General features: G+C 36.0%; 1 protein-coding gene across 2 annotated transcripts in view; it reads left to right on the top strand.

Annotated features, from left to right (window-relative positions):
• The window catches only part of LOC139966435 (uncharacterized), a 47,827-nt gene that overhangs the window by 10,183 nt on the left and 14,022 nt on the right, over window positions 1–23,622 (top strand). For both annotated transcript variants that reach the window (XM_071969426.1, XM_071969425.1), the window contains one exon: window positions 21,981–22,076. In XM_071969426.1, coding sequence (XP_071825527.1) covers window positions 21,981–22,076 — 96 coding nt within the window. The remainder of the gene's footprint in view (window positions 1–21,980; window positions 22,077–23,622) is intronic.

Genomic DNA, 23,622 nt, shown 5'->3' with positions numbered 1-23,622 from the left:
CCGTAAATCTGGTCAAGTATGGAGAAAGCACATCGCAATTGTTAAAAAACTTATGTTAGGGCACGTAAATTTGTCTTTGGTCAAACCAGCTGTATAGTAATGAATTAGGTTAACCGAATAAAAAGACGCGTAAACAGTTCATCTGCGCCTCTTGGTGCCCTGGGCAGTTGGGCGCCGTATAACATCCTACGCGTTTTGTTAAAAGGTGTAACTCATCATTAACAGACATTTATCACCGAATTAACTTTATTTTTGTTATCTCTCCTTAATAACTCACCAAACAGAAATAATTAATGCATGCGACGTATTTGCTATACATAAGTCTATGCATAAAAATAGGACAATGATGTACAATGCATGAATTTGGAACCCTATCATGAGTTGTAAGAAGTAGAGATTTCTCAATTTTCAAGGGTGAACACGAGTAATTGGTTCGATAACTAATTATAATTAAAATAAGTCAAACGATACCGTTATATTGCTGATAGCTTGATCGACTATTTCAGTCACAACTCTATTCTTTCTGGTTTACAACCCTTTGTCTTTCCCCTCTGTGGGAGATGGTTGTGCCTTTTTATTTCATTTGTTTGTTATAATTAATTATTAACTATTAACAAAGTTTAAAACTAAAAAATATCTAACTTGATCCTTTTCATTAATTAGTTATTATATCTACGGTAATTTTTGCAAAGCGTGATAACAGTTGCTCGAACGTACAAACTTGCCAAAGTGAGACACTCGACAAACTGTTGTCGATTTCGGGTTTTGTTTTCCATTTCGTAAAATACTGCGCAATTGATAAGTTTTAAACGATCTTGCACTTTTAAACCTTGCTCACGATTGAAACCGCCGTATATACCTTTCTATTATCAATACACGCAGCATTAATATCGTAAGACGTAGTGTGCTCTTATACTTAATGTGAACTGCTACATATTCTCGGCAACTATATTGCATGCCGTCCCTATGATACTGCAAACGGGCCCTACAATAATGCATGCCGGCCCTATGATACTGCAAACGGACCCTACAATAATGCATGCCGGCCCTATGATACTGCACACGGGCCCTACAATAATGTATGCCGGCCCTATGATACTGCACACGGGCCCTACAATAATGTATGCCGGCCCGATGATACTGCAAACGGACCCTACAATAATGCATGCCGGCCCTATGATACTGCACACGGGCCCTACATAATGCATGTACAAACGCATATCGACCACAAAATACGTATTACATACCGGCCACATGATACTGTGTACCGGCGATATGGTTAATACCGGCCACGTGATACCACAAATCGGCCACGTGATGCTGATTCATTCCGGCACCATGGTATTACAATTCAAAAGCATACCGAACCATATACAACTGTATACCGGTCACTTGTCATATCCTTACTGATTACCGGCAACAAGATACGACACATCGGCTCTGTGATATTGTATAGCGGTTATAAAATGATAATGTTAATCGGTCACATGTTAAATACCGCATATATGACCGTATATGATAGTAACTGCATATCGGCCTCGTTATATTGATCATTGGCAATATAATACTTCCTTCATACAGGGCCACGTAATTCTAACAGCCTACATGGCCACTTGATACTGAATGCTGATTACATGATATTAACGGATACCGGTCACGTGGTTCTCAGTTCACTAGATATTCAAGGCATACTAGAAGATCATACGCTGTATATATTTTTGTGTAAGTCTTTGTTGTAGTAGCTGTGTACCGATGATACTAATGATATTGGCCCGAGAGCTTTCTTGATAAGTAACCCTGAAAACCAAAGACTTTTAGTCAGAAATCCACATCTTAACTCACCATACACAGCAGATTATCAAAGTTCGTTTGAATACATATAAACGTGGTCTATAAGATCGCTTCAATTTCCCAAATCCTCTCACCACATGTATACTTCAGTACATTCACCCCAACATCAAAACCACATAAAGCATAGTCTATTTGATTAGGCTATATCAAAATCAGAGCACAACATGATATTACGAAGGCGTTAGAAATTAAGGGGACAGTGTTAAGGGACAGATTGTATTGAATATCATATACACAAGGAAAAACGTGCTTTTCTTTATATGAAGATTTTGCTAAGTTATTATAATTTATAAAACAAATATAAAACATTTAAAATTTGCATTGAAGAGCATGCAGTCTTCATTAAAGGCCTTAAAGGAGATTTCCAGAAATGAAAAACCTACTTTAAGTCTGATCATCGTGAAAGTCAGCATAGCTCTACAGAAACATAGGTCTGAAGATAGCACTGCCCATCTTCCGTTTCCTTGGACTATCAAATACCAAAATTCAGGCTAAAATTCATCCTTTATGAACTCTTTTATGTAAGGAGTTCAGTTTGTTTTCTCTGTTCCAATTTCGTATAATGCCAACATAGGACCAATTTAATTATGCTCTTTCTCGTTTCACTTGAATTACGACGCCGTCATTGTTAACTTCTCTCTCGAGGCTTCACTTGTTTTCCATCCGCCATAACCTTTTAAGTTTTCAATAGTTCTCTTTGTTTTTTTTTCTATTTACAGTGATTTGTCCAAAATTTGTCCTTATTTTCGGACTGCTAAATATAAATCTATTCCATCCCTTGATTTGTTTTCTGAGAATTTTCTTGACCTTTTCAACTGTCCTACTTATTTTGTAATAATGGGCTCACTTTGTAACGCCTCGTTAATAGTAATGTTATACCTGTGTTTTTTATTCTTCTACCCGTTCCGTTTTTACCAGATACAGGAACAAAATCAATTTGCCAGGAACACACTGAGATGTCAGCCAGTTATATATATAATGTGTTGACCTTCAAATGACCGAATATAATTTAACAATACATGATGTCGTTGACAGATTCGTTAACTAAGATTGACTAGTAAATCTACTGGCCTGTAAAACTCAAGCATGAAACACACTGCAGGGTCAAAATGAGCATCCATTACAATAATAAATAAATTCATTGCCTTAACCGAAGTGTAGTTAAAGCACTTTCATTCCCAGATTTGGCCAATAATTTTGGCGTTTTTCTTGAATATAGTCACTGAGATGTCAAAGTGATTATTTTTTTCCGTCTTGCTGCAGGGAATGAGAAACGGGTTTGCGAAAGCGAAAATAGATCGTACAACAATCACGTTCTATATTTCTTTCAAAGAGTGACTTTAGGCACATAGCTAAGTGTTATATGTTTCAGATCACTCAAAAATTCTGCTACCAGTCGAGATGTTTATATATCACTATTATTTTGTTTTGTGGAGAAATGACACTTTCAAGTTCATCAGTATTTGGACCCCCCCCTTCCTCTCAAGCCCCCTCTCTCACAAACGCAACAAGCATTATACTGAACATCTAAAGTAATTATTCATATTGGGATTTTTTTTATAAATGCGTATTTTAAATTATTCTCAATGGTTGAGAGGATTAGTGCCTGTAAAAAAGCACTTCTGAAAACTATTTGCAACTCAAGCTTGCATTAATTTGGAGGCGCTACTTAGGCTATGACCTGTAAACAACTGAGGCACGTTAATTCAAGTGGCTGGACTACTTAGTCTAACAGAAAGTTTTACGAAAACAATGTCGTGCACAATAAAAATATGAAAGCATCCCGATTATAAAAATCCATGAGTACTTTGTTGCTTTTTTCATAATAAATGGAGAGAAACTGACTGTAGGGTTGTCAGCGTTTTGAACGACAAGCTCTTGGCCTATATAAGGGGGTGGGGAGGGGGGTGTCTAGTTGTTCACGTTCTCGAAATGACATAATACCACCCTAACACGTGGTACTCCGATGTATTTTACTTCAGATAAGGTTTACATATAAGGCAAAAAAGAGCAACATCGAGTACATGAACCATTCACATGATGGTACACATTGGCATATATGGTACAAGTTTAACAACTTCTAAATACATTTACATTAAGAATTACTTACTGAATATGTTGGGACCAACTGAACATGGCAATCCAAATTGCCAGGGGCGTCCGCTTGCACAAGCACAATCGGTATATTTTGGATGAGTGCATTGAAGCCCATACACAATGAATAAGATAACTTGACGCACACAATGGCGGAGTACATTCCATGTCCTTTGTTATTACAACTATACTTGCGTAGCAGGCAAGTTTAACTTTAAAGCGAACATACCGCAACATTGACATTGTCACAAAATATAACTGACATCGAATCACTCTAATCGACTGCGCTCATTATTAATGCGCTTATCAGACTCAAGTGCGCCCCGATAGCTTCAGTACCGAGTCTATATGTCACATTGATAACTACGTTTTCAAATGAATTGCGGCCTATCACTTTCCAGAGAATAAACAGCTTTCATAAATGTTATCATACTCTTATCATCAATAGATACAAATTTAGTGTATCAAATGTGAAGGTCACAGGTATAGTAACGACTTATTGTAAATGGGAAAGTTTCTTTCATGTAGTTTAACAAAGTTCTCTTGACGAAGAATTAACTTAATAACAAAAGCTAACTCGTGGTTTGCGAAAGAAACGAAAATATATCACGTACTGGTTGTCCAGAAATGTCATTAATAGATTGTTTTTGTGGTGCAAATTTGAATAAAATTCAGTTTTACTCTCTTACTGGACGGATTCAAAGAGGCCTTTACTCCTCAACGAGAAGGTCAAATTTGAATAGCTCGCCATCTCTGTTGACAGAGGTTGTAGCCTTCCTGCAGGCGTTTCGGTAAAGTTCTTTTGTGCAAGGCATGCAGAAATGTCCTGTTAAACTGAACCAAGAGATGTTGGCATATATGTATTTAGTCTTCCCTATGGCTCGATGCCATGCAAAGTCCTGGAGGCTAAAAACCGACTCACTGAATCAAAATACGTGTCAATGGTTTCAACAAATGAGGCCATTAAACAAAGTCAAGAATAATTTGCCCTCACCTTGAGAACAATATGTTGCCATTCCTGACCGTTATTTCGAAAAAAGGCTATTACAAAAGTTGTGCTATCGACTTGCGGCGTTCCATAGTATTCCCAAATTAACCCAAAGTAACGGATATGTTAAAAAATGTGTATCAGTTTGTACTGGTCGTCAAACTTCTACAAAACAATAAGAATACTTCGACCGTTGCAGCAATATTTTAAAGTAAGCCTTAAACGGACGAATTAATACTGACGTTAATTCCACCGAGAGAAAGTCACGTACGTCAATTGTATTTTACCACTCAGCATGTTTTTCGTCCCAGAATGCAATTCGGTTGAATAAAAGTTGGCATGCCAAAGCTGCTAATTAAAGAAAGATACTCCATAAAGGAAAGTTGAATTTTGAATAAGGAGAGAGTAACACATTCTTAGTACATTTATGATATTTGCATCCAATTTCTACATGGTGAGCTCGAGATATTGGTAATCGAAATAGTCATAGTTTGTTCCCAAAAGTGAACTTGGAGCAAACAGGTGTGATGTCATAGCTGCACACTGCCCAGCAAGGTGTTTTGTTTGAATTACTTTTCATTTTATCTTTCTTGACGATTGGATTGGATAGGGTTCCAATATTACCTTAGGGGTGTAAAGTTAACAACAACATACCGTTGACGATAGACTACTACACTCCTACTAAGATATCATACATCCCACTTTTTAAAGTAGAAAATTGTAGTTAATATTTGAAGAAAAACATAAACCAAATTTGTTAGTGTGTTTCAATAGTCATCACCACATCTGTTTGGCTACAAGTTCACTCCTGCTAAGAACAACAAAAAAACGTTTCCACTTTAAATGCTATTATCCAGAAAACGAAGAAATTTAATACAAGATTTACCAGTATGTTTAGAATATGTTCTTCTTTCATTTGTATAATATAAACTTTCTTTGAACTATCTTTTTAAGAGAAAATTTGGTTGCTTAGCAAAAAATTTAGGCGTGCTCATATAGCGTCATCGACATCACTTTTAATCAATTTCATGATTAAAATATATAAATATCTCTTCGATTTACTATGGCATATACAGGGATAGGTCATATTATATTTTATCTTTCCTCATGAATGTCACTGACTTTGACAAAACCCGTCAGGCTTGTAACGCACCTTTCAGTAATGATAATGTTTCTTCTATGTCTAAATCAAGCGATGCTTTTTTATGGTTATCTGATCCAATTATCTTATTGGTGTTTATTTACCACACAATACAAGTTTGAGAAAAGACGCACGTCAAAAACACACACATTGTAATTGTTGATGTTAAGGAACACGCTAACACAACCGAGGGCAATCGAATAATTCAGATTTTACTTTCCAAATGCGGAAATTAAGAGGGGTGTTGTTGGGGGGGGGGGTGGAGGGGGTATTTCAATTAAAGCATGAAGTTGGCACTCAAACCCGTAATCGGTACACTAACTCACGCGCAGTGGCGGACTGGCCACACGGGCATTTGGGCATGGCCCGGTGGGCCGGTGGGCTTGGGAGCCCGGTAAAAATTACAGCCCATTTTCACAGTAGTTAATAGAAAACAGACAGGCTGCGTAGACATATTTTTAACTGTGGGAATCAGCTCATGAAATCACCATGTTAGTTAGTCTGTTAGTCCGTAATAAAAGAACGTGCTATTTGCAAACCGTCCGTGCTAATGGAATTTATGTAGGTTTTTTCCATTTTTTTCAAGCATGTTGTCACAAAATGCTTGAAAAACTAAATAAAATCCCGATAAAACATATATTTTTTTGTCTATTTTTGTTTACGTTTTTAACTTTCCTCAGTATAATCAAGTGTTGCTTCTGGAAAATTATTTTTGGGTCAATTTTAAAGGATTATTGTAACCTACAAACTTGAGAAATATAGCACCATTTTGCATTTAGGCATTCCTTAACTTCAAAAAAATCTCAAGGGGAGGGGGACACCCCTCCTCTTAAAAAGGGAAGGAAATGGAAAGAAAGGAAGGAAGAATGAACAGTAAATAAGTGTATTTTGATGTGTTTTCAAAACATGATGAAACGTCAGATTGCCCGAAGGGGTTTCATTATAATATTTAACAACATAACAAAATATGCATCTATAAGTTCTTTATTAAACAGTCTGTTTGTGTGTTTTTGTTTGTTTGTATCCATTGCAATAAATACTATGTGGCAAATATAAGGTGTTGATATTCCTTTAACGCATCAAACTACATCATAGCAACAATACAGTAAACTCCGTGTGAGGCACCTGTAAGGATATTATCGAATTAAAAGGATATACCTTATCTATATAGCCTCTGGTAACTAGAGATTGCACAAAGATGAATATGGCATAACGCCAACGCTATATCACTTTGACCTTAGCAAAGTGTACAACAATATATATATATATATATATATATATATATATATATATATATATATATATATATATATATATATATATATATATATATATATATATATATATATACATATATATATATATACATATATATATATATACATATATATATATATATATATACATATATATATATATATATATATATATATATATATATAGTGTTAAAGTGTGTATATGTATATATATATATATATGTGTTAAAGTATATATATATATATAGTGTTATATAAGTGTTAAATTGGTATGAAGAGCACATTGCCTCGAGGGATAGGTCTTTCGAAAAATAATAATAAATATAAGCGTATAAAGTAAATTGAAAATGACAAAGAAGAAAAAACGGACGTACTGGAGAACATGTGGTTTATATCGTACTAAATTAAGGCAACTGTATATATATACGTTATGGAACAAAACTTACGTTGTGTCAACATTGGAACTTTTTCATAAACAAAATTATTTAATTACTTCGTTATAATGAAAGAGGTCTGTTTCATTTCTTTTTTTTTGTACAGGATAATACTTAACAGCTGACTTATTGTCGATACTAACCATCGGCTTATGTTTTATTATGGATTTTTTTAGCGGTCATCTTTTTTTAGCAAGCAAATATGAAATCTAATACTCATTGGTTAGTCTGTAACTTCAAGATGGATGCATATTTTACTTAATTGTCTAAGACTCTATTTGTTATACTGGAGAAAGGGAGATATCTTTTCGCCTATATACATCAATGAACATGTCTCCTAGGCTACGAGCCTTTAGGCGAATTACATCGCCTTTGCACTTATAACAAAGAGATATTTCGTACCACCATTACGTATAAAGACGTTATTTGTATGAAACTCGGTCACAGTTTTCTGCACTCTTGGAGTGATCAAAACTTGATCTCGGCGTTATTTTAGTTATAGCAATCATCAACTGAAATAATTTCTTAATGGAGCCAATATTAAGAAGCTTAAAAGAATCGATTAATGGCTAATGGAGACTTCATTAAAATATTTTATTAGATCAACATTTCTATGCATTTTTTATCTGTTTATCTTCAAGAATACTTGCCAGAGGTATATACAACAAAAATTTTGATTACAACATAAAGAAAAATCCATTTAAATATATATTGAAATTCATTTAAAGAAATGAATGTTAATGGAATTAATTTGAATGTATTGTATCTGGATATTTTTTTATGCGGGATAACTGGGGAGGAACATCTGGAAAGGGGCAGGGTTGTGGGTGGGGTCGGCGGGGGGGGGGGACACCAATACAAACGAAACCGTTTACATACAACTCAGTACTGCTGGTATACATGAAAGAAGTGAATTGGCTGTAGATTTAACTTGAATTTATTCACCGATATTGAAGTTTTCATCCATTGAGAAGACCGTTTGATTGATTTATCATGGAAGTAAATAATTTAGCCTACAATTTATTTCGAACAGAGCAAATTAACCAACCTTACCGGTGATGAGCTGCAAACAGTCTCTCTTGCTTGAATTGTCAATAGTTTATACCCCCCACCCCACCACCTCCCCCTCACGAAAACTCTATAACAAGAGCAACTCTACCGCATCAGCGTAATTAATTGCCAAAACTGGAGAAAGTCTAGAATCAGAACCTGTTATGCGATTTTCCGACTCATGTACGATCTTACGCTACGCTGAAAACTTGCAGCTGTTCTTATTGTATTACATACTCCCTCTGTACATGCGCGCATAAGAGAACAGGAACATAGAAGAAAGAGAAAGCAGGTCAGTAAAGCGACGTACATGTTTATGCAATATAAGAGTCTAATATGTATGTACGTATGCAATATTTTGATTATCTATTTGACTTCAAGTTTGAAGAACACAAGGCAAATTTGCACAAAAGAGATTTTACAATATAAAGTAACCTAAATCGAAAGCGCTCTATAATACAATGCAAGGGCGTAGGAACCGGGAGGCTGGGGGCGCCAGCCCCCCAGTGAAAAATGTGGAGGGCGGAAGTGTCATTCCGCCCCCCCCCCCCCCGCTTCGCAAGTCAGAAAACCCCTTTTTTCCAAATGAGAAAAAATCTCATTTGGAGCACCAAATTGCATCTAAGGCCAGGTGAAAATGCAAAATTATATACAAAATGGTGGGTTGAAGTGTGCTATATTGCACCAAATTGCATCTGAGGCCCCCTGGAAATGCAAAAAAAAATCCGAAGGGGAGGGGGACACCCCCTCCCTTAGACCCCTCCCCCAGGCCGGCCATCAGTCTTCAGCCCCCCCACTCAAAAGTACCTTCCTACGCCACTGATACAATGTAACCTAATGTAGGGGGGGGGGGTGGTCTTGGTAAAAACAAATAGCCCTGGTACCCGGGGTCAGTTAGATGACTCGTGAAAAACAAATGCTAAAAAATCACAGCACCTATACATTTTTCTTTAAATATATTTAATGGTAAAATGAGGAATTAAAACAGATCACCCGAAGACACAACTGATCAATTGCAATGTATAGTAATATATTGTATGCTGTATAGCTGACTCAACTTATAGGGAAACTAATTATTATTATAACTCAAACGCATAACTTAACCATGTTGACAAATAATTTCTTGAAAAAATATCGTAAACATCAAAAGAAGTGGCTGTACGTGAAACATGCGGGAAGCTCATAATGGTAAAAAGATACTAATAACGACCTCAATATCAAATGCTCCCTGTTCGCATTATTTCATACTTACGACGTGAATTTTATTAAATTGATCTTTTTTCTTCTTCTACCCATGACACGTGGGGGTCTCCAGTGAATTCAGCTTAACTCGCTGCCGAGCCAAAAATTACGATCATAGCATTTTAATAGATAAAGTTAGGAAATTGTTAAGTTCACGACTTATGATAAACTATCCAAGCGAGGAATTTCTTGCTCGCTGGGTGCTGACTATAATTTATTTGTCGTGCTTAACGAACTGCGAAGTTTTTTATTTGATTGTAGGAACTCTTACGAAACAGTACATTGATAAGAGAAAAACGGAAGAAAAAAAATACCCCAGAGACGCAGGAAGAATTATCAACAACCCTAAAAGCAGCCGCATTAAAACATCGACTATGGATATAAATTCGTATATTGTAGGGTTAAGTCGTCTGGAAGAATCAAAGCAACGGGTTTTTTCTCTTAGATGAACACATGAACGCGATTAATGTAAATAACTTTAAGACATTTTACGTTAGTTAATTTTTAAATGGAATTCCTTCTCTTAGAACTCAGACATAGGGTGGATTATATTGCTCAACTATACTGGAAATTCTTCAGCTCCTACATGCTAGTATAAACATATGGATTCGAATCAAAACATTTAATTTGTATGGTTAAGTTATATACTTAAATGTTGTAAAAGTGCTGCAGCATAGGTTCTATGACGTCATTATGTCACCTTTGTTCACGCTTAGTACAACTGATTCTGGTCATATTTGATGTTGTTTGTTACATTCCTGTTGCCTTATGTGATTATATGTGATGTGGAATCTAATATGAAATGGGGAAAATATTTAATATACTACATGAAGAACATTGAATAGTTATTTCAAAGTAGGCTATATCTTATAGAGAAGATCAATACAAATTGGACGTAAGCGAGGAAGGTGCGTCACCCTTCCCTCTATATTCACGTGGATGCATGCAGCGGCGTATCCAGTGTTGGGGCGCGTGGGGCAAAGTGCTGAAACGGGCACGGCAAAATATTGGCATAAGAAAAAGAAAAAAAAAACATGATATAATTGAAACTGGATAGGCTTCTTGATTTCATAGTTATTTGCAGGGCTGATCTGCTCCTGAGAAGGCTGCATAAATGTTTAGCTACAATGATGGTAGTGATAGCATCATTTTGCATATAAGACCTCATACCGAAACAAAAATTGCTCAAAAGAGAAGGGGATTCCCTCCCATAAGACCCTTCTCATGAATGGGCGTCAATCAAAGTGTGGGTCCCTTCCCCTAAATTTAGGGTAGAGTCTATATTTTGACACATCAAATAAAGCGTTCATTATCGACATATATTCTTTGACTCTTCAAATAGGGTAACAATTGGTTTTTCCCCCTCACAATATGAAGAGTGGTTACGCACGTGCCTGTGTGGACGTCATTTTCCATTGCTTGGTTTTGCTTCAATCATAATATAATGAACTGGTTAATGGCTGGCCTAATGCTTCTTTTCATTGTAAACGTACTATTATTAACGTACTATTATTAACGTACTATTATTAACGTATTATTAACGTACTATTATTCCATTTAATATAACTTTGTATTCAAATCTTCTTTAAATATTCATGGCCCATCGCTAACTGCTGACGGCAGGCGAGCTTGAAGCATTGTCTGTAGAGTATTGTAACCGGAACCTATTCTAGGACTGTCAGTCCAGGTGGTATCTTCATAGCCTTCTCTTTTTTTTTAAGTAGGTTGCGCACGAGCGACGGAGTACTGTTGTGAATAATTCAGTTGCTTGAGTTAACAGGTAAAGGAAAGAATCGTAACACCTACAACCATCTTGCTTCATATATATATATATATATATATATATATATATATATATATATATATATATATATATATATATATATATATGTATATGTATATGTATATATATATATATATATATATATATATATATATATATATATAAATTGTTGACATTCATTTTGCGCGGCTGATTATAATTACAGAACATTGACAGTTTTCGGAATGGAATGAAACAAACAAATTACAGCAAAACATGCAGCAAGACATTATCAACTCGATAAACATGACGATATCGTTCTGATGATATCAACCACCTTGTTCTTACCAAGTATATCCCTCACATATTCACGATATCACTGTTCTGATATCAACCACTTTACTCATATTTCAGCAGTAATTTATGAAAGCATGAAATGAACATGTATTGTATAGCATGCAGGTCGATAGTAAATCGGTACTATGACAAATGAGACGAATCAACATTATAAACCGCAGCACGTAAACTTTAATCAAATTGAAACCCGGGAGTTAAAATTGTCAATTATTATTATTGTCAGACACACTAAACTTGAGTTTTTGACCGGCGGTTAACTAAACACTAGTTGAATATTTACGTGTAAGATTCCAGACATTGCATCAATTTACATAATAAAACATTGAATAATGGGTTTGGTTGTTTTACCTTCAAGCAGTTTTTTTATTGCATTGTATATATTTATCACAATGGTGCAAACAATATTTCCAAAATGTTTTTGACGTTAATATTTAAGTAAGGAGCGCTGTACCGCAACACCTGCTTATTTGATTAGTGGCAAACAATTTTTTAGAAGCAACATGACTCAACTAAATTGCCACAAACACCTTCAAGGATATATCACAACAAATCGAATCCGTTTGAGCATCTGATAAATTTGTTCAGTATTCTGAAGATGTCTTAAGTTTGATGGAAAGTGACACTTCCCTCCTTTTCTTTGAAGTAAATGGAATTCAAGAAATTCCCTGCGCTGTATACGAGGAAGTCCTGCTGATGATATGACCTTGTGGTAAACAGAGGAAAGTAAAAAGTAAACCGTTTCAGCTCACTACATGTTAAATGTAAATCAATAATAAACACTGCAACAACTTTATTAATTTTGTGTCAATTCCCTGTCGATGGTGACACATGTTTGTCATCGTCGTTGCCATTGTTATTTTGTCGTTGTCTTTGTCGTTGCCATTGTCATTGTCATTGTTAATATTATTGTTATTGCTTACTCGAAGGGAAATTTATTTCGTATTGTTACCTGGGATACCCATCTTGTATACCTGGTCGTAATGTATTTCATCAAATTTAATTACCGGTATTATGAACCCATTCCGTACTCCATGATGAGGATCCCAGTAGGTGGTCGGTGTTGTCATCACGGTCTTGTATTATGACCCCCTCCCGTACCCCAGGTTTTGGATCCCAGTGTGTGGTCGGTGTTATCACCACAGCCGGGTATTGTGACCCCCTTCCGTCCCCCAGGATATGGATCCCAGTGGGTGGTCGGTGTTATCATTACGGTCCGGTACTATTTTGACCCCCTACCGTACCACAGGAAATGTATCCCAGTGGGTGCTCTCTTACATCATCGCGGTATATCATCTTCTTCAAGAATTCTCTTATCATAATTTCTAGATTTGATTGCCATGATGAAATCATTCTCTTTGTTGTTGCAGATGTACTAATAAATTAGGCCTATCACCAAATTTCAAAAATTAAGAAAAATAAGAATAATTATAACCGTACCAAATGTTATGAACGTATACAATCAGTTTGATATAAATTATCTTCGGTCATCGGGATATCCTTAAAAGCACATGTCGTGAAAGAGGGTCATATTCTAAGCATCTGGGCTGCCTGGTGAAATTTTAAAGAAATTCGATTCTACACAGCGTTATCGATATATAGATAACTGAGATGATCACAAAGTGAACTTGAAGCAAACAGGGTGGAAACTGACAGCAAAAGGGCTTTATTTTTCTTCTTAGTTTTCACTTTATTGTTTTGACCTTGAATAAGCTACGATTCAACTAAACATTAGAGGACTGAAGTAACAAAATGCCAAAACTACTGAGGTGTGTTCATATGCAGATGCATCTCAATTTTGAAGTAGGAAATTGGATGTGAATCGATTTTTGTCAGTGTGTGCTTTCTATGACATCACATCCTATAGTTGCCTCAAGTTCACTTTGAGTACAAAGCTTGTAAACTTCCAATGATGTTATCTTTTAAAACGGTGGTTAGGAACTCAATACAAACTTTCACCATGGGTGTTTAAAACATTCTCTTGCATCAGTCAAAGTTATATATCACTTGGCTTATCCGCCAAATCTGAATGATCTGTATAGTGAATGTACTACTAGAGCAGGAACGTAAGTGTGATTTCTCTCATGCAACCATTTACATTAACTGTGGAATGTAACACGCGCACTGAAGTAAGCACTGTCCGTTTTGTATAGCTGCGTCGTATGGACGGCGGGGGGGGGGGGGGGCGGGCGTAACTGCAGGATCTTATTTCGTGTGGCTGTAAGACACGATCCTAATATATCTTTGTCCACAGAGTCAAAACTGATTATGAATAAACAATGAAATTGAAGTAAGAAGAAAAATCAAATTAGAGTGAACTTTCTTCCGTTTGCAGATTTCAAAGGATAGACATAATTTATTTTACAGTAATTTCTTTGGCCGAGCAGACTTTTTGACTTTGATCAATACACCCAGGGCACCACGCAAAGAATGCAGTGTAAACAACACTGCAAGGTTAATCAAATTACAAATGGTTTTGCGTTGTACCTCCATTGTTTTTGTCAACACACAAATTAAATTGCATCTTCCTGTACTTGACATATGTATACTCAGTTTTTGTACATACGTGAGTTAAACTTACTTCTTGATACGCGCTTGCGGTGATTAATACCTCTGTATACAATCGACTCGTTGACTCAATCTTTATGAGTAACGTATTTCTCGTTATCTGCCAGACACGTACTGCTCACCATTCCAACAGTAATATATATATATATGTATATATATAAATTATAAATATAAATATATAAATATATAAATATAAATATATATATATATATACATATATATATATATATATATATATATATATATATATATATATATATATATATATATATATATATACAAACATGCCGTAGTAAGAAACTGAAAAATTACGTCATTTAATTAGTATCATTTAAAAAATGATCTTTTCGTTGATTATATATAAGTAAACTTTATATTTTAAAGTTAAAATATAAACCATAATATAAAGAGCCATGTGATTTCTTTCATTTTTTAATTTTCGTCGCATTTTCTGAGAGAAGATACATTTCTTACAGAATTCATCCTGCAGTCTTTAGTTGTAGTCAAATGGTTCTGGGAGACACAAACCCAACCGTCACTACTAGTTTATATGTGATAAAGATAACTGCCACCCCAACTCCACCACCCCCAAGCAGCTAAGGAAATATGGGATTTATTTATTTATTGGGATTTATTATTTCTTAACACATAGGGCTGGTGACTTCAACAAGCCTAAATATGACCAGTGGCGGCGGAACCGGGGGGGGGGGCTTGGGGGGCTCAGCCCCCCAATAAAAAAGTTGAGGGGGCAAATGCATGATAAGCCCCCGAATATTTACCAAAGCTCCGAAACGTGCATCTGCCCATTTTTCAATGCATACTTGTCGATCTGTCCGATGCACACGTATACTCTATGGGTGTAATAATTTTAGTAATTGCTGGGGACCCTCGGCCCGTCCCCTGGCTATAGACCACATTGTCACCCCAACCGCGTCTTCACGCCCCGTGAAAAGTGGAAGCTGTGAGTGTGAGTACCGGTAAGCGTAACACAACTTCGTCTTAGGCCAATGACTTGCCTCATTTCAGCCAGTTCTCCAACATCCCCTTACTTAGTGGCGGAGCGTCCGTATATACAGTCAGGGGCGGATGCCCCCCTCCCCCCACGACGGACTCAAATGGACTGCTGGCGCCCTTTTCAGCTTTTCACTACTTTTTACTTATTCGCGATTTTTGACTATTTTATTGCGCTCTCATATACCTATTGACATTTGTCATATTCTGTTGGTGTAATTTTCCGACAAAATGGCGACGACACCTATTTATTCTCCGTTTATCTGCAAATTAGCAAGGCCCGGAAAGGGTCATTTCCTGCAATCTAGGGAGTATCTTCACTCAAAAATTTTCTGTACGCTCCGCCCCAACCTGTGGTGGCGCTCCGCTTAGATAGTGTCGAAAGCGCCCCTACAGACCATTCTTGCCCCCCTGACCAATACCCCTAGCTCCGCCACTGCCCTTACTACACTCAAAAACGTCTTTGCGAGTACACTACGAGTAATAGCTACTCTCTAAAAACACAATCGAATATACAAATTAAAATGTTTTTACAGACTTTTACGTGCAATCTGAGAAATTGCAGGCTTGAGACCCATATTTTAGGGCTAGGTATTCGCAGCATAAAACACTCGGAAAGTGCCGTTTCCGGACATCTGGGGGTTTGAAAAAACCCAAAATTTTCTTATACGCTCCGCGCCAACCGATGGTGGCGCTCCGCTTAGATAGTCTCCACACATTAGCCCCCCCCCCCCAATAATTTTTCCGTTCCGCCGCGCCTGAATATGACATCAACGAGCAACATGTGCTTCATATTCTTATGTTTTACTTGATTTATTACAATATTTGTTTTCTGTAATGGAAATATTGAACTCCTTCAAAATGTATACTCATCCTACCAATGGTTTCAATGGCAATACTATTAACATTTTACGTTGGAAATGAACATATAAGAAACAAAAAAGAAAGGAAACAGTGTTAGGTCATCCTAGTAGCACTATGACATCCCCGATTTAAAAAATGACATTTCTAAAATAGGAATTCAAACTTTCATATGTTCCAAATGCGAAAACGATTTTTCCTAGCTGTTTTGAGACAATTGTCCTTTACAAAGACCTCTGTCATAATAAATCAAAGATGTTGGTTGGGTTTGTGTTCCCTTTTCAGTTTAACTGTTTAAATTCTAGAATTGACAGAAAACCGTGTCTTAAAATCTTTGACCTTTTGAAGAATCACCTTTTAACATCTTCTAAATGTCACATTTCAAGTTGAATTAGTGTACTTGTTGTTTTCTTTTGTTGTTAATGAAAACGATAAGAATTTCGTTTTAACTTGTTTGCCCGAAACGGTCGCTCATGATACTATCGGGTCAGTGTTAGTTCAGTATGACATTTCTTTTGGTTATTTAAGACCACACACTTCTTAGAAGTTTTCTTTCTTTTATTGGAATCCAAAAATGCCAACAGCTTTTGTCTAATTACGCTTCAAACTGACGACTTCAGGTGAAGAATAATTGGCCACTCTTGCGCCAAAGAACTTTGTTGTCTATGTGATTGTTAATTCCGAACCAGTTGCTTTAAGAGGGGGGAAACCGCTTGTCATCCCTGGATGTGAGTCGATGGAATTATCAGCTCGCTGTGCTTAGATTGTGAAAGCAATGAATTTTCAATTCGGAAGACAGATATAGTCAACTTTCAGTGAACCTAGTTTATATGACACATTAAATCCAGTAATAGATGTAAATGACAAACATATTACAGTTATGTCTGCCGATAATTGTAGTGAGTATCACAAATGAGTAGTAAGAGGCACACACAGTTAAGGGGCTTGGAAAATGGATGAGTTAACCCATCACAGTAGAAACATCATAATACGTTATGCTGTGAAATAAAAACACATGCCTTCAAAATGAACATTAATAAACAAGTAAAAACCAATGCCTATCCTGGCGGTCATATCATCTCCTTCAGTTTGGACTGGTTATATTCAATCACCTTATAATGAAAAGGTGTTTGAGTAGTATGAGCAAGTTCAAAATTCTATCTATCTATCTATCTATCTATCTATCTATCTATCTATCTATCTATCTATCTATCTATCTATCTATCTATCTATCTATCTATCTATCTATCTATCTATCTATCTATCTATCTATCTATCTATCTATCTATCTATCTATCTATCTATCTATCTATCTATCTATCTATCTATCTATCTATCTATCTATCTATCTATCTATCTATCTATCTATCTATCTATCTATCTATCTATCTATCTATCTATCTATCTATCTATCTATCTATCTATCTATCTATCTATCTATCTATCTATCTATCTATCTATCTATCTATCTATCTATCTATCTATCTATCTATCTATCTATCTATCTATCTATCTATCTATCTATCTATCTATCTATCTATCTATCTATCTATCTATCTATCTATCTATCTATCTATCTATCTATCTATCTATCTATCTATCTATCTATCTATCTATCTATCTATCTATCTATCTATCTATCTATCTATCTATCTATCTTTGAATTTACCAAAGCTATATTGATGATCTCAAATATGTGATGTGATATGGTAGTATGTGCGATGGATGGATTATTGATATTTCCGTAATCTGCAAATATTTCCATGTCGTTTAGAACGTAACTACTTTTGTTTGATATCTCATTATGAGTTTTGAGGAGATTTAGAATCAGGATATCTAAACGGTTTGAAGTTTATGTTTCTTAATGTCAGTAAAACTACTGTTTTACAGGCCTTCATGAATAAAGATTGAAGGACGTTGTGATAATTTGACTATCCATAATATCACTGGTTTTTACACCCATTTTGGAGAAATCTCTCTGTACTGTACTTCCATATCATGTTTAAAGCACTCGTAGTAACAGTACGAGCAGTATGGCTTTTGCATGTTTCTGCCACTACAGGTAAAGTTTAGAAACTTTCCATACTCCCAGTACAAGTGCGTTGATCTTTGAGGATATTAAATAGTGTTATTAGCATTGAAGAACTGTCCTGATTGGGTTGGTTTTAACAGGAGAAAGTGGGCAAAGTTCAACCTGTACAGTAGTAATGTCTTTATTGGCTAGTTATCTTGCAGCCAAGTAGATATCCAGTGCAGATCTAATTGAATATAACTATATCGAGATCAGCCAATGGGTCTTCTAATATATATCGCTCGATAATATAAACTTTGTGACAGGACAATGACTCAAAAGTACCATGCCGTTAAAAAAAAAATCCCCTTTCTATTAGGCAGTACTTCTAAGTTTACATTATTCTGGCATATCATTGGATGATATCAATATGAATTGTTTGTCTGCAAGTGAACCCTCGAGTATGATACAGTTTTAAACAAACTTTTATGTATTTTCGTTCTGTTTTATTCTGCTTTATGTTTTTATGTCATATTTTTAGATAGTAATTGGGTCAACGTCAGCCTCCAGTAAGACATTCCGTCCAAGCATAGCCTTAAGCTAAATTCCACTGGCCACACTAAGCAATTTTGTCTGGTCCAGATCAAATCTTGCATTTTGATAGAGTATGAATTGGCGCGACATTTTTTAACTTTAGATATTGTTTTTTTTTTCTTCTTTACTTGCTGGCTATTTAGTAATCGGAAGAAGATATCGCAAATGGTATTTTCTTAAGGGGTTTAGATCTCAATCAACCTGTTTATAATAGCAGAAAACGAAACGAAAGAGAGAGGTAGAAAGGTCACGTGGTCGACTTCAATACACATTTGGCGTGGGGGGGGGGGGGGGCAGCGGGTTTAAGATACATTGTAGTGAAGATTTAACTCGATAAAGTTTTTCAATAATGAAGAGGTGTTGAATGGACACACATTTTAACAGCTAATAAAGCAACTTGCAAGCATGGCGTGGATTTTAATGTATGAAAAAGTGGATTAGCTAACAAATGAAAAAGAAATCAACATATTTCATTCATTTGTTGAAGAGTTTTATCTCAACGTGTGTGTGTTAAACTGACATAAGGTATGTTATGGAGATAAGTCATGGAATTATTGTTGAATGATATACTGTATGTATAGTAGAAGAATTGTATAGGTAAACAATTCAGATAAAATCATCAATTTAAGGAAATAATCATATAAGCCCACACGTTGCAGCGATGACAAAAAGGCTCATCACCGTAAGATTTAAAAGTAACTAAATCAATTCACTGGTATATCAAACACAATTGGCTAATCACAAACACTGAGTTTTTCAAGCATATAATAGCAATATAAAGTTATCGGATTGGAAAAGAGACGGATTAGCTGGGGCTTAGTCAAGATAAGCTATATGATTAATATCTTGATTTTCATAAATTACTACGTTATAGAGACTTTTTCTTGTCCTGGATCGAGTACCGACGAGTACGGTACAGGTTACTATGTTAAGAATAGGAGTACATTCACTGGTCAGACTAATAATTTTCATTTATTCCAGGATAAGGTGACAACATGTACCATAGCCACAACTATAGTCAATAATCCCTGTATTGAAAAATATCACATGATAAGGATTACATATAAAATGATGATATACTATATAGGTGAGCAATGGATAGGCTTGATTAACTGCATGGGCGGTTAAAATCTTTTCCTGGGTGCACTGGGTAGTTGTGTGTTATTTACGTTCGTGCTATCTGCCGTGACATGCTATTTATCTATTTAGGAGGGCAAATAGTATAATCAAGATGAACTTACAAAAAAATGTGTCAATAAATAAACATTTTTGTAGCTGCAGTTCTGATTATCATTCAATAAGATCTTTTTCTAAATGTCTGTATTTTCATTATTAAGGACAATTTTTATTTCTTTCATGCACGAAATCTGTTACAGAATTTATTAACATTGGTGAAAGTTTTATTTAGTTTAGACAGTTTGATGGCTCTTTTTATTGAAGAATTTCAGAAAATATCAAGTTATTTCATCATCTTAGTTTGATATTTATTTATAAAATATTTGTTCCTTTTTGTTGTGTGAATGATATCTTTTTCCCTTTAATGTTTATTTGCCTGTGAGGATTCTTTTGCGTTAAGTTAATTTTTGCTGCTTTTGATCACTATCTTTTCCACATTCATGTAGTTCGTCAGATATAAACATGCAACAGACAGAACAATACACATCTATAGGAAAATCACGTACATTAATTGATATTGATTTGTGTGTGTCTGTGTGTTACATTACAAAAGATAAAAGCTGTCTGTTGTCCTTTTGTACGGACATTCCATAATATCAATACTTAACAAGTATCTGAACATCGTCCTCAACTACATCAGAAATACAAGAGGAGATAAAACAAAACGCTCTTTAAACTTGGGGAGGGGAGGGACGGAAAATGAGGGGGAGAAGGAGAAGAATGATGTTTCAATTCATAACGAAGTCACTATGACGTCACAACGGATGACGAAACTTCTCTAGTAGTGAGCGAAACCTACGTTTGGAATATGACTATCAACACTTCACTCTGACAATACCGAAGGATTTAAAACCGGATTAATATCTTTCTCTTCAATTGAAGAACGTTTGAAGTTTTGAATAGTTTATTTTATTCCTAAAGTACAAAAAGACGTCAACACTACACAGTCGTCGGCTTGGTTACACGACAACGTAACTCCGGCAACACATCTTCTTTGTCCCTTGTTCTCAAAATGGGATGAGTTGTTGCAGAAAGTAGGTAGCCAATATATGAATCCAGACATACACATGCTGTGATTTAGCGGACCCCTGATATTCAAAATTTGTTTAGTTGGTTTCCCCTTCAAACTTTCACCTTCATCATCAATGCAATCGTCCAGAAGAGGATGTTTTGACTTGGGGAATTTAGGTTCAAGATTTTAATTATTGGCAATTTCATTTTTTTTCCTGCCCATTTAATTTTTGGTTTTGAATCCCAGGAATTTGGAGGACCTTTAAAGTTCCCCGTTGCCAGTCAATATCTTGTATACTTCATTATCACTCATACTGTCTAAGCATTGCCAGTGTTCCCATGTAGCGTCAGTGTTAACATTGACGTAACGTAAGTAACATGAGTTCATGTATGTTTATGCTACAAACTCTCAAAGTGTCTAATATGTGATAAGCCATTGAAGCGACTGTTATTTGATATAATTATGCATTATACATTAAGCAGAAGTATGCAATCTCACTAGTATTCACTCGCTTGCAACAAATCTCAAATCATAAAATCGCAAAATAACCTGCTTCACTTTCTCTTCCATTTCAGCCACAGAAGCATCAACATCTGGCTTAGTAAACTGTTTCCAGACTCCCAAAGAAAATGCCTTTGCTGTTTTTAAACAATGCAAACAGGAATCAAGACGTAAGTGTCCCTCTCCATTGCGACATGTTGGAAATATGATGTATTAGTTCGTGCGACGGTGCATGTATGTACATGGCTAACGGGATGGGAGGGTGTGACGTCATTCCCCAGGGGCCCAATCTGTCCACGGTGCCTGTACATATAGCTGCACGCTATGTTATTATCATACCAGTGGCGTAGGAAGGTACTTTTGAGTGGGGGGCTGAAGACTGATGGCCGGCCTGGGGGAAGGGGTCTAAGGGGAGGGGGTGTCCCCACCCCTTTGGATTTTTTTTGCATTTCCACGTGGCCTCAGATGCAATTTGGTGCAATGTAGCACACTTCAACACCCACTCCATTTTGTATATAATTTTTCATTTTCACCTGGCCTTAGATGCAATTTGGTGCTCCAAATGAGATTTTTTTCTCATTTGGAAATGAAAAAGGGGTTTTCTGACTTGCGGAGCGGGGGCGGAATGATACTTCCGCCCCCATATTTTTCACTGGGGAGCTGGTGCCCCCAGCCCTCGGTTCTTACGCCCTTGTATCATACAAAGGACAAAAGTCAATTGGGATGACTTTGAGGATGACAATGGGAATGACTTTGTCATTAATGGAAGTATTTAATTAACTACTATCAAGTTTGCTTATTACAGAGTGAACGTCTGCTTACTCGATTGGTCAGAAACTAATACCCAATTTCACTACGCTTGCAATCCGGTCTCTAAAAGACTTGTTTGAAGCTTGCAAATTTTGGGCCAGTACAAATTAACCGGTTCTCTGACGCAATATATCTCGTACACTGATACTCACTGATATAGCTTTTGGCAAACGATTTCAAAGCAGTTAATATTTTTTCCTTCAATTTTTTTCTTACTTGGAAAACAATTTGCCATCGGCCTATATAATTAAGCAATAGATTTAAAAATTTGCCGAGGGGAAATCCCTCGTCTTTGTGAGAATTTATAATTCAAAGTAATGGTTATAAAATGTTACTAGGCATCACTGATCAATAACTAATAACGTCACAAAGGATCAAGATATCCAAATTTGAATATAATGTAAAAAAAATAGCTTCTCGAACTTTTGGCTAAGATCATGCATGTGTAGTAGTATCTGTTCCCTTTCGAGGGGAATGGTGATACACACCCGACGATGATCACACAGTCACAGTCCCGGTACAAGGGGACTGGGGCTGAGAGCGGATCAGTCGTTTGGTAGTTTGGTTTTCGTACCCAGGTTCTTTCCTGGGTGACTTTTCTTAAAAAGTATTAATGTCTGATTTTGTTTTTAGTAAGAACAAAGACAAACATTGATATGGTTGCTCTTTGTGACATCATTACAGACAGCCTGAATATGCATATATTCATGCGTATATATATCTATCTTGATTTAGAACTTTATGCACAATATCATTTCGCATGGACGGACAGGGTCATATATATATGCTGCTCGAACTGGTATTGCAGAATTTCCTTTGGTCCCACAAATAACAATAAATTAGCAAATTTTTCAAAAAAATTCTATCCACAGCTTTATGTACAATCTGTCTTTAACGTCTTATTTA

The sequence above is a fragment of the Apostichopus japonicus genome, chromosome 4 (genome assembly GCF_037975245.1).
Source record: "Apostichopus japonicus isolate 1M-3 chromosome 4, ASM3797524v1, whole genome shotgun sequence".
NCBI lineage: Eukaryota > Metazoa > Echinodermata > Holothuroidea > Aspidochirotida > Stichopodidae > Apostichopus > Apostichopus japonicus.
This window is presented reverse-complemented; position numbering and strand designations above follow the sequence as displayed.